Source organism: Microtus pennsylvanicus, chromosome 7 (assembly GCF_037038515.1).
Source record: "Microtus pennsylvanicus isolate mMicPen1 chromosome 7, mMicPen1.hap1, whole genome shotgun sequence".
Classification (NCBI taxonomy): domain Eukaryota; kingdom Metazoa; phylum Chordata; class Mammalia; order Rodentia; family Cricetidae; genus Microtus; species Microtus pennsylvanicus.
This window is the reverse complement of record NC_134585.1, coordinates 113,617,053-113,629,794: the sequence shown is the minus strand read 5'-3', so window position 1 is coordinate 113,629,794 and position 12,742 is coordinate 113,617,053. Positions and strand designations below refer to the sequence as shown.

At 44.8% G+C, this 12,742-nt stretch overlaps 1 protein-coding gene across 2 annotated transcripts in view; it reads right to left on the bottom strand.

Moving 5' to 3' along the window:
* The window catches only part of Cd101 (CD101 molecule), a 42,044-nt gene extending 30,841 nt beyond the window's left edge, over positions 1-11,203 (bottom strand). For both annotated transcript variants that reach the window (XM_075981787.1, XM_075981786.1), the window contains exons 1-2: positions 11,122-11,203; positions 456-836 (exon numbers count right to left, since the gene is read on the bottom strand). In XM_075981787.1, coding sequence (XP_075837902.1) covers positions 456-836; positions 11,122-11,164 — 424 coding nt within the window. In that variant the 5' untranslated portion in view covers positions 11,165-11,203. The remainder of the gene's footprint in view (positions 1-455; positions 837-11,121) is intronic.
* Between the last annotated feature and the right edge of the window lie 1,539 nt (positions 11,204-12,742).

Here is a 12,742-nt window from a genome sequence, read left to right as displayed (position 1 = left end):
CTGCGAAGGTGATAATGTTGAATCTGCATCCTGGAATTCGTGGAGGTGTCTGCTAAAGTGCAAAAGAAAGCCAGATACACCAGGCAAATGACAGTTGCAAGAATTCCTATAGCAATCTCTATAGGAAAATGTGATAGAAAATGGTGGTAGGAAAATAACCACTCTACGGTTAACGACACCACCTATGATATTAGTGCTATCTCTCTTAGCAAGTTGCAAGGTGATATGGGGTGAGGGGATAAGCAAAAGTCTATCTAATGCTTTGCTACTACCAGCTTATGGCTCAATCTGTGTGGGGTAGGTCACTGAGAAAATATGACACACCTATTTGTAACACATTTCCAAAATACTTGGAGGGGTATCCAGAGCAAGCAGCCTAGTGGAAAGCCTTTTCCGTGGCAGGGCACTGTGATGGTGGAGACAGGCTTGCCAGGGGCTAGCTAGCAAGAGCTCACCGGTTAGATTTGTCTTTGCACTGTAACTTCCAAAGTACTTCCCATCCGTGTTGGGGGTGTGGCACTCATATTCGCCAGCATCCTTCATCTGGAGCTTTGTGATGTGCAGCAGGACCGAGTTGCCCCGCAGCCTCTCCACGTAGATCTCCTTGCTCTTCACCCTCTGAGCATACACTGCGTAAGAGAAGCTGACATCCTTGGTACTGATGATCTGGACTTCCCTGGTCGAAGCTGCTGGTGGGTAAATGGACCACTGGAAATCCTGCGTAGAAGGCCCCTGATGACCACTTACGTTGCAGCTGATGCTGACAGGGTAACCTTCGGCTCTGTACAGAGGGCCTTCTTGAATTTTCACTTCCCTCTGGCCGAGGCTGAGCTTAGCTTGCAAGTCGGAGGAAGGAAGGGGAATAAAAATAGATGAGCGCTCTAATTCCCGGGGTACCACAGCATGTAGCTCTCTATATTACCATCCTAGTAAATGAGATCTCAGGTTATTGGCTATCATCACCTCAAATCTTCACTGCCTTCCTCAGGCTGGCTGGCAGCGGAATGGCTCAGTGAGGTCACTGCTCCTCCATTACTTAAGCTAGCATAGGCCTGGTCTCCTTTTGAAAACGTTTAGCTTCAACCATGTACCAAGACCACATCCACAAAGCAGCAGTGTGTCTAAATGGACTTACTTAAAAGGTAATATAATATCTGATCATTTTTTTTGTGGTATTTTATGGCAAAACAGCATAAACCACCAAACCTCAAATTCCATGACACAGTTTCTCTCACGCAAGGGCTTTCAAGAGAGACAAAGTCCTCAGCTCTGCTCTTGATGCCTTGGTCTTAGTCTTTCTTGCTGGCTAGTTGGAGATATTTGTAGCTCTTAGCCATGTCTGATGCAAAAGTAGATAAAAGGAGCACCGGAAGTGGCGGCAACACTTCCTGTCTACTGTAAAGGTTTTTCTTTTCTATTTGCTTTTGCTTCATTTTGCTGTTTTTGCTTTCTGATTTCTTAGAAAGGCCCTTTCACTTGACCGAGAAATCTAGACAGGATGCTTTATGAAGCCCTGCAGGTTCTTTGCTCAGAGTTTAATTTTTTTTTCTTACGGTTTTCAGCTAGGATATTTTCTTATTGAAACTGCTGTGGAATATGATTTTGAGGTGTGTTACATTTGTTTACCCTGTATGTTATGTGGAACATTTGTTTTATTGATGTAAAGATATGTTGTGTTCTTTTATGTTGCACTTGTTGAACTCTATGAAGCTGTGATTCTTCGCCTGACTAAAACATCTGATGGTCTAACAAAGAGCTGAACAGCCAATACCAAGGCAGGAGAGAGGATAGGTGGGGCTGGCAGACAGAGAATATAAATAGGAGGAGAACTCTGGAAGGAGATGGTCACAATAAAGAAGGATCAAGGAGTAAGAAAAGAAGGGGTCAGCCGCCATCCAGCTACACAGCCAGACACAGAATAAGAAGGAGAGAAAAGGTATAGAGAATTAGAGCAAGGTAAAAACCCAGAGGCAAAAGATAGATGGGATAATTACTTAAGAAAAGTTGGCAAGAAATAAGTCAAGCTAAGGTCAGGCATTTTTAAGAAAGAATAAGCCTCCTCCGTGTGTATTTATTTGGGAGCTGGTGGCAGGCCCTCCAATAGAGTAAGAGTTAAAAAAAAACTACAGAAACCTCAGGATATTAGGTTTAAAGGAGAAAACGTGATCAAAAGTCATGTTCCTACAGAAAAATTGCTGGGGAATATTAATTTCAAGTGTGTGACTTTTGTTTACTCTGTGTTTGTTAAACTGTGAAGCTGTGTTACTGGGCCTGTCTAAAACACTGGATGGTCTAATAAAGAGCTAGATGGCCAATAGCGAGGCAGGAGCAAGGGTAGGCGGGGCTGACATGCAGAGAGGATAAATAGAAGGAGAGATCTGGGAGAAGAAAAAAAAAGAGGAGCAAGAGAACAAGGAGAGGAGGACATCAGGGCCAGCCACCCAGCCACCCAGCCAGTCACAGAGTAAGAGGAAAAGAAAGGTATACGGAAATAGAGAAAAATAAAGGCCCAGAGGCAAAAGGTAGTCAGGATAATTTAAGAAAAGCTGGCAAGAAACAAGCCACACTTGTTAGGCAAACATAACTAAGAATAAGCCTCTGGGCGTGACTATTTATTTGGGAGCTGGGTGGTGGGCTCCTCAGAAAGCCAAAAGAGTAAAAAATTCACAAAACAAGAAATGTTTTTTCATTCAGCATTATTTTTTCCAGAAATCACTACATGTTTGTTTATTAAGACTAAAAGGGAAGGGATCTCGTCTTGTGTTTCTGAAAGAGCAGAGACCAGAGACAATGATGCCACAGTGATGGACAGGATCTGCTATGAGGGCCTGGGAACCTTTGAAGAACCAGAGTGGGTGGATAACATCAAAAGCATCCATCGAGAGCTGTGGCAGGGACAGAGGAGCTGACAGAATAGAATCCTTCAGAACAGGCTCCAGAGAAGCTGAGCAGGGACAGAGAGTTCAGGCGACTCCTGTGGGGGGAGACAGATCCGTGCAGAGCTCGTGAGAAGGGACGGAAACTACCAGAAGGTACAGAGGAGGTTCCCTTCCCCCACATGGGGCTAGCGATTGCTTGACGGAATCAACTAAAAACTTAAAAACTGCATCTGAGTACACTCAACTAAAACTGGCCGAGAAACTAATCAATACCCAACCACACACATTTCCAGTAATAATTTAAAAATACATTCAAGTATTCATAAATCTCAATGTTATATATTTGTATCACACTTTTTGTGCTGAATATATATAAATAGGAATTAGGCACATTAGAAAAAATAATTACTTACCAGAAAATGACTACAGAGGAACATTTTCAGCCAGGGAGCATTAGTGAAATGTGGACACTGTATACCAGGAATATTTATAAATATGAAGGAATATTTACAGCTGCAGTGTTCATTGTCACCCCAAACAAAGGAGAGCTCACATATCCACCAACAGTAGAACAGATACACTATTGTGATGTATCATAAAATGAAATATTTTTAAAAGTTTAAAGTAAAAATTATAACTATTTGCAATAACATGTAGGATTATATCTGATCAGACCCAGAATACCTTCGAATCTCTTTGAATACGTACAGGAAGTCTATCCTTTATAAAGTTAAAAATAGGGACTGGAGAGATGGCTCAACAGTTAACAGCACTGGCTGCTCTTCCAGAGGACCCAGGTTCAATTCTCAGCACCCACTTGGAAGCTCACAGCTGTTTATAACTCCAGTTCCAGGGGATCTACACCCACCCTCTCACAGGCATACATGCAGACAAAACACCAAAGCACCTAAAATTAAAAATTTTTAAATAGGCAAAACCACATTTTATTGTTTAGTTGGGTTAAAAATCATAAGCCAGGAAGTGGTTATCATGAGAGTCAGGAGTGATTTGAGGGGAAGGATTGTGTACAGTGATGTACAGGCAGGATGGCTGGGCACCTCTAGGGACCTGATGATGTTTCTTGAACCTTGTTTTTAAATAAAACCAGGGTTTTATTTTCTGCTTATTTGTCGAAGTTCACATTTATGTTTTATTAACCTTTTCTTATATACTACACTTCACCATGAGAATATATTTTTTAGACGTGAGGAGATGCCTGTTGCACATGCTTAAGGAACGTCATCCCCAGTATCCAGGTAAAAGTTGGACATAGCGGTGTACCTGTAACCCAAGTGCTGAGTAGGCAGAGACAGGAGGATTCCTGGGACTTATGGGCAAACTCATCTATTTAAATCAGTGAGCCCCAGGTACAATGACAGATCCTGTTTCTATATATAGGGTAGACAGCCAGCTGTGACCAATTTGACACAATTTCCGAAGGCTGCAATACTGGCACTCATATCTTGGTAGTAACCAACGGCTCAATAATTGGACTTAAGGCCTTTTGAACAGGAGAGAAACCATGCCTTATACGGGAAACCTAGCCAGCCGCACAGGGCTAATGAGGTCATGGATCTTAGAGAAAAACCTACAACTGCCACTTTACTAAGTCAGCCTAACTCCCCACACACTCTAAATATTTATCTCTATGCCCACAGATACGTGTAATTCTCATTACTCATCAAATAAACTTTTCTTTGCAACAAGAAGAAAACATTGCAGAAAACCATAATTAGTCAAAATGCAAAGAACGAGTGATCGTGGGGTGCCCATCTCCAACGTCGCTGCTGTATCTAAGGCTCAGGTGACATCATAGAAGAGGGGGATGATGGTTCATGACAGAGGACCAGGAAATCTGCTGGGAGAATGTCTTTTAGAAATGGCAGAGAAGCTTCACCCATCCCTCAACAGCCTGAGTGCCTAAACAAGACCTGAGAAGCACAACACCAATAGACAAGCTCACATGGAAGAAGGAAATCTCACTGGGCCCCACCTGTGGACAAAGTACTATAGGCAATTAAGGATTGTTGAGAGCAGGAGAAATAGTTATCCCCAGGAAGGAGCCCCATAATTGTTTCTCCAACACCAAGTGGTCAGCCATGAAATCATACACATATAAGTAAGACTAAAATGGACCGAGCAGGTTGTATTTATATACTTATGCATATCAATATGTATATACACATATATACATACATGTAACAATGACAAAGAAAAAGATGCCATGAATTTGATATACACATATACACACATGGATGTATAAGTGTGTATACATATATATAAACATTTTTGTTGGTTGGCTTTTCAAGACAGGGTTTCTCTGTGTAGCCCTGGCTGTCCTAGAATTCACTCTGTAGACCAGGCTAGCCTCCAGCTCAGAGATCTGCCTGCCTCTGCCTCCCTAATGCTAGGATTAAAAGTGTGCCCCATCACCTCCCAGCTAAAGGAACATTTTTTAAAGTATAGTTTTGAGGTGCCATTACTCTCTTTCTGTCAGGGCATATTATATGATCATTTTTATTGTGGGCAGCTGGGCCACACTGCTTCACACTTTTGTCACTTCTTGGTGAAATACATGCACATTAGAAGTCTCGATTGTGAAAACGAGTACTCCATGTCCCCCTGCTTTATTTGCCAATTCAATAAATGTCTATTCAGCCACTTAGAGGCTTTCTGCTACTCGAGAGTACTTTGTACTTCTTTGTAACCTACAAAGAAGAGTTTGGAGCCATCTCTGACCTTGAGTCTTAATAAGCAAGCCAGTTAGAATGGCAGTCACCTCCATGACAAATATACAAATGCAAGCCCCTGGAGGAATTTAAAGAGAGCAGAGATTTCATGACTGGTGTGTGTGTGTGTGTGTGTGGCGGGGGTAAGTGAGGCTTGCAAGAAAGATGCTATTCTATTTTCCTTCTGTTTCTGTGGCAAACAGCATGACCAAAGTCAACTTGGGGGGAGATGAGAGGGCTTAATTCAACTTATAACCCACAGGCCATCATAGAGGGAAGCCAGGGAGGGAACTCAAGGGAGGAACTGAAAAAGAACTAGAGAAACTCAGCTTACGGGCTTTGCCCCAGGCTTATGTTCCATTACCTTCTTACATAGTCCAGGTCCACCTGCCTGAGGATGGTACTGCCCTCAGTGGGTTGGGCCTCTTGCATCCATTAGCAATCAAGGAAAGGTCTCCATGGATATGCCTACAGGGCAATCTGGTGGTGACGTTTTTTCCAATTGTGATTCCCTCCTCCCAGGTATGTCTAGGTTTGTACCAAGGTGACAAATCCAACTAGCACAAATGGCATCGGGATTGGACTTTGGAAGAGTGGGAAGACTACAGGCCAAGTGGGGACAGAGACTTTCAGATGAGTGAGACTATGCCAAGATGACGTGAGTAAAACCGAAAAGAGCTGTTCAGAAATAGGAAGCGGTCAGCTTCAGGGAAAGAAGGACAAGAAGACTGGGATACGGGCATGAGACTGGCTAGGAGCCTGAGGAGCCTGACTGTCATGGTTAGCAGGCTGAAGTTAATCAGGCAATGGGGAAGCCATTGCGAGAGCCAGAGAGATCTTAGGAAACGCAGCCTGAGAGTTGTGTGGAGAATGGTGGAAGCTGGAAATAGACATCCAAACTTCTAGCTCAGGACAGAGGTGATGCAAGCGCAGGGTTTGAAAAGGGACGGAACTTAAGAGCTATTGTGGAGATGACAGCTGGAGAGGTTAGGGCTTTGGACACTTTGGTGTAGTAGGGATGAACATAGGGACAGGAGGAGGGAGGAAACCAGATACCCATGTTTGATAAAATCGGCTAGGAGAACAATGGTACTCAGCAGAAAAGAAGAAGGGGGTATCCGTGAGAATTACTACTGTGTATTCACAGTGGGCAAGAAGTCAATGCACTTAACTTTAGAGGCAGGGAATTTGAATGCTCTGGGATAAAAAGGAAAGATACCAAAAAATTTTGGGAAAATAATTAAGTACGCGTATTTTACTTTTAAAGACTTGTGGACTTCGAAAACATTCCACTATTTCTGTGTTTAGTAATGTCAAAATTCACAGTGATTCAGCCAGACTTGAACCTGCCACTGCCCAGCTGGTCCACGGCTATGCCCACTGATTCTTACTGCCCTAGCAAGTCCCTGAATCTGAGCTGTAGATGTAGACCAGGCCCACTAGAAGTATTCAGACATTTTAGGGAGTCTGAAGAAGATGGCCAAGGAGAATCTCTGTTTAAAAAATGGGGGGGGACACGAAAACTACAGAAGAGGAGTGGGAAGTCAGGAAGGAGGGAAGGCAGCCATCACACAGTGACTTGAGAACCACAGGTGTAGAGTGTTCCAGGAGGAAAGGGCTTGGCCAGCACTGCTGAGGGCTGCTGGGGGGCAGGGACTGGAAGCGTCCTTTGAGATGAATGGCTCCATCGCTCTGCAGGTCTCTGTAAGAAATCCCAGGAAAGCAGAAGCAGCGGGCGTTTTGAGGCTAAGAAGTCACGGCAGGCCATACAAACTACTTCATGACCTTGTAGGGGACGGGATGAGGATGGCAGCTAGAAAGGGTGAGGGAGTGACAAGCAGTGAGCAGCAGGATGGATAAGGGCACCTTTGTAGAGGCTTCAGTGAATGGGGACGAGAGAGACGGAGCCAGACAGGGCAAGCAGAAGAGGAGGCTGGACCACAAGGCTGAAAGTCACTGTGCAAAAACACTTAGTCATCCATCTACTAAAAGAGCCATGGTGGTCCCCTGCAGTGCCATCACCCCTAGGAAGAAGAGAGAGGCCCTGACACAGCACACAGCGACATGACGGTTAGGTCCTTCAGTGTGCAATCCCTGTGAACTGGCCTCTCGAATTCTGCCATTTCCATCTCAAGTACACTGGCTGGGGATGTGGCTCAGTGGTTGAGTGCTTGCTTAGTATGCACAAGGCCCTGAATTTACCCCCAGAACTGCAAAAATCAATGGATAAATAACTAACCTGTGAAACCTCAATACTTTCTCCTTCTCCTCTGAAAAGGTCTATGTTTTAGTCTGTTCGTAGCAAACCCAGCACTCGGGAGGCAGAGGCAGGCAGATCTCTGTGAGTTCGAGTCCAACCTGGTCTACAAAGGGAGTTCCAGGACAGGCTCCAAAGCTACAGAGAAACCCTGTCTCGAAAAACCAAAAGAAAAAAAAAGAAAAAGAAAAAACCTGAACGGAGAAGAGCCAGAAACAGCCCCCAGAGACTAGGCATTCCAAGACTAAGGCACTAGTCGATTTGATGCCAGTGGGAGCCTGATTTTTGAGGATGTACCTTCTAGTTGTGCCCTCACACAAGGAAGGGACTAGCTGGGTCTCTCCAATCTCTTTTTAAGGGCACGATTCAGCCACCCACCTTCCAAAGGCCCTATCTCCTAATACCGCCCCTCTGGGGTTAAAGTTCCAACAGGTGAATCCTGAGAGGACACAAACATTCAGGCCACAATACAGCCATGTCCTGGCCTGCACAGTGAGACTCTGTCTCAAAAACAAAGGAGTGTGAAGTAATTCCATCGTATTCAAAACCTACCTAAGGTCCAGCCAACACATCAAACAACTGCCCTTTCCTTGTACATTAAATATGCACTGTGCTGCGGGGGAGATGTGGGAGCTGGGACATCATCCATACTGACTAAAGTGGAAAGTTCTTCGTTTCTCCATGAACACAATCTCAGTAACACAAAAGAATCCCCTCTCCATCGGCTTTTGTGTTAATGGTTCCCTTAATTGTATGGCAGCTGGTCAGGGTCAGAAGTGATCCAGGGAGCAGGCTGGTCCAACAGCTAAGCCCAGGGGAGCATTTACCCACCGCGTGAGCCTTCAAGAGTCGCATTCTAATTTATGGCTTGGTCTTTCTGTTTAATATGAAAGAAATAAATAATTAAAAAGGGTCTGGTAAGATGGCTCATCAGTTAAAAGTACTTAGGAAGCAAACCCGACGATCTGTGTTCAATCACCAGAACCCATGAAAAGGTGGAAGAGAACGGAGTCCACAGAGCTACCTCCTGACCCCATGCATGTTCACATGCAACACGCAAATAATAATTAATTTTTTAAAATAATAAGTTGAGGTGTTGAGTGCGGCTCAGTTTGAAAGTCCCTGGTAAACGGGTGCTGGGTCCTGGAGACTTAGTCCCCACATTCTAAAACAACGCCACAGAGCTGGGATAAAGACTAGATTCGCCAAACAATGTGATTGATGGTTTTATCATCACTAATCTCCTGCATTTCTTCTCTATAATTATAATGACACATAGCAGGCTTTCAAGTTATTTCCTGATTTATGCGTGTCTCATGTAAAAACCGTGATTCCATTCACAGTTAGAACTTGATATGAGTCAAAGTCTAGAAGGGACAAATGCAGAACCGGGGTCAGGCAACCGTGGCAGTGGGTAGGGGACCGGGGTCAGGCAACTATGGCAGTGGGTAGGGAACCAGGGTCAGGCAACCGTGGCAGTGGGTAGGGAACTGGGGTCAGGCAACTGTGGCAGTGGGTAGGGAAAAGCACCCAGCTTCTCCTTTTTTCATCTGAGCCATTATGGTCTTTCCTCCCAACCTTCCAGCCTACTTATCAAAAACAAATGGATAACTAAAGACTAAAAACAAGTATCAGAAAACAGAATGAGGCTGAGTAACTTTCTGCATCCCTGTTCAGTGTAAACCCATTTCACCCCCACACAGGGCAAATGCTGTCACCAAACACGAAGCATGCATCCTCCATTGGATGACAGAACAGGGTCCCGGACGCAGCAGTCCGTGTGGGACCCCACCAAGGCCTCAGCAATGCCTGCCCTGCCAGGGTGCTGGCATGTGCCAGTCACCTGGCAAAGGGTCCTAGAACACTCCTCTGCAGGCTTCCTGTCTCTTCATCGGGCCCCAGGTCTGATCTTCACCCATATGCTCTTTGAGATGCGAGCCTGGTTCAACCCCACCAGGGCTTGCTGGTCAACCCATGATACTGAATGCTGTACTCCCTTCATTCTTTAAAAAAGCCACAGCCTTGGCCACACTGGCTACAGCCTAGCCCAGTTCCTCCCTCATCCCAGCTGTCTGGATCTGCACAAACTCTGCTCAGTCTCTGGGAAGCAAAGGTTCTAAACTTGAACCCACAGATAGGATGAAAGGGTTCTTAAACCAGGGTGAAGAAAAGACCCGATATCTTTAGTTTTCATTAATCTCCAATGAAAATGTCCTGTGTCCTTCAGTGATGGGCATAGACAAGAAATCAGATATATGTATATTATATGACAACTTTGTGGTCATATTAAAATATTCTCTCCATACCCACTACTTCCTTGAAGTTGGTGGTTAATAAATATTCCTCCAGATCTTGTATAACACATAAAAAAGAAAGGAAATAAATATATAATTTTTTAAAATGTAATTTAGATAGGGCTCACTATATAACACAGGCTGGTCTTTTACTTGGCTCTCAAGTGCTGTTATTACAGATGCCACAACACGGGCTATTGAAAATATTTTGATAACTATTTCAATATGGCCAGTTTACCCTCTGGTCCTATGCATTTTATAATATGCATTATAGGTTATCCTGTGATGGTCACTGTATATGGTACACAGTATCCCTGGTACCTGCCCTACTTGGTAAGGGAATATTTTATTCCCTGCTCAGTTCACCTGCTTCCTTCCTTTACCTCCAAACTGTTCAAACATGTATAAAGGCCCCATATGGCCTTTAGCAGAGCCAATCAATCTTCTTAATCCTTCTCTCTCTCTCTCTCTCTCTCTCTCTCTCTCTCTCTCTCTCCCAGCCCAGAACCTTCTTTTAGCTTGGCCTAAACTTTGGAGAGCTCTCCTCATTTTTTCTCTACCCAGCCACGTTCACAAGCGCACTCATCTAGTTACGCCCTAACATCAGGCAAACCTCAAGGCCTCTTCATGTGGCAGCAAAAGCCCTCCCTCCCCCATAGGATGGTCAGCCCAGGAAGGTGACATAAAGTCAGGGACATGCGAATCTCAAAGACAGACAAACTTTAAAAAAAAAAGAGAAATAAAAGATATGAGGTGCCCAGGATACAACAAAGTCCTCCACTGCCCCAGATCCCAAGGACATCTAAGGAAGCCTAACACTGTCACCAATAACTAAACGATGACCACAAAGTCAGTTTATAACTTAGTTGTTGCTGTGAAGACCAGACTGTCCTGTTTTCACCCAGCAGCCTCTGGATGACAAGGCCCTGTGATGGCAGAAACATCAAAGTTGTAAAACTTACCCAGAGAGAGAAAGAGAGATACCGCACACAGGATGTATGCCATCTGGACGGGCACTGCCTCTCGGGGCAGCGGCACTGAGGTTGCTCAGAAGCTGAGTGACAAAATTCTGTGCTGTCACGGCAAAAGTAAAGAGGAAGCTATGGTGTGGTTTTCAGCCCACGGAGAGACGGTGACGGCTTGCAGAAAGCAAAGGTGGCTACGTTCACAGTCACTCGGATCTGGGTGGGAGGTAACGAGTTAGCTTCATGGTGAAGCAAACACATGCAGACAGACAGAAGCTGGGGTTCTTCCTGGCTAAATAGGAAGGAATTCCAGAAAACTGGATTAATAAAAAGCACTGAGAAATATTGTGCTCCCCTCTTGAGGGAGGAAGCATGAGGGGACCCCTGGCAAATACGAACTCGGGGTCACAGAGTGGTGAAGATGGAAGCTTCAGAGTTAGGCTGTCTGGGGTTGGGGGCAGATTCTACTGGTAGCAGCTGTGTGACCTTCAAAAAGCTAACCTTTTCTAACTCTCATCTCTAAAATGGGGCTGCTCATAACACACACCCCACAAGAGAGCCAAAAAGCTCACTGGTTTAAAGCACTTAGAACAATATTCAGCCCACAGAAAGTGTTCAATGGATATTAGCTCCTGCTAGCACCATCAGAAGACTCTAAGTGAATTTCTATCTTCCCAGGGTGGGTCTAGAGACCAAGGAGAGAAGTTTTTAGCCCCAGTCTCTAGGACCTGGTAAAGCACAGACTTAGGCAGATTAGTAGCAAGTTTGTTTGTTAGGGCATAGTACCAGATAGATTCTTCACTGTTCTGTCCACCACCACCATCCATCTGTCTACCTACCCAAACGTCATCTGTCCATCCACCATCTATCCACCTATCCAGATCTCCTCCCTCCCTCCATCCATCCATCCATCCACCCACCTACCCACCCATCTGCCAATCATCCTTCCATCTATCTGCCATCCACCCACTGTCTGCTCACTCATTATCCATTCATCCATCCACCCATCCAACCATTCATTCATTCATTCACTCATTCATTCATCCAGTCTCCCCCCACCCCCATACTCTGGCGTTGAGGTAGAACTTGTACATACAAAGATATTCACAACCGTCCCTCTACCCTCAGGAAATGCTTTTTTTTTTTAAAGTTGTTTTCCCTGTGTAATAATCCCTGACTGTCCTGGGCTGTCCTGGAACTCCTTGATTTGTAGATCAGGCTGGCCTCAAACACACAGAGAGATCCACCTGCCTCTGCCTCCCAAGTGCTAGGGATAAAGGTGTGCACCACCATGCCCGGCCAGGAAATGCATTCTTTATATATATATAATTTATTATGTATACAATATTCTGTCTGTGTGTATTCCTGCAGGCCAAAAGAAGGCACCAGATCTCATTACAGATGGTTGTGAGCCACCATGTGGTTGCTGGGAATTGAACTCAGAACCTTTGGAAGAGCAGGCAATGCTCTTAACCGCTGAGCCATCTCTCCAGCCCCAGGAAATGCATTCCTAATCAGACGAACACAAATAGATGTGGCCACAAACAATGGGACATGTAAAGGCAGAGAAGGAAGTTGGTGGGCAAAGGGAAGGTCAGGATAGATGGGACTGGGCTAA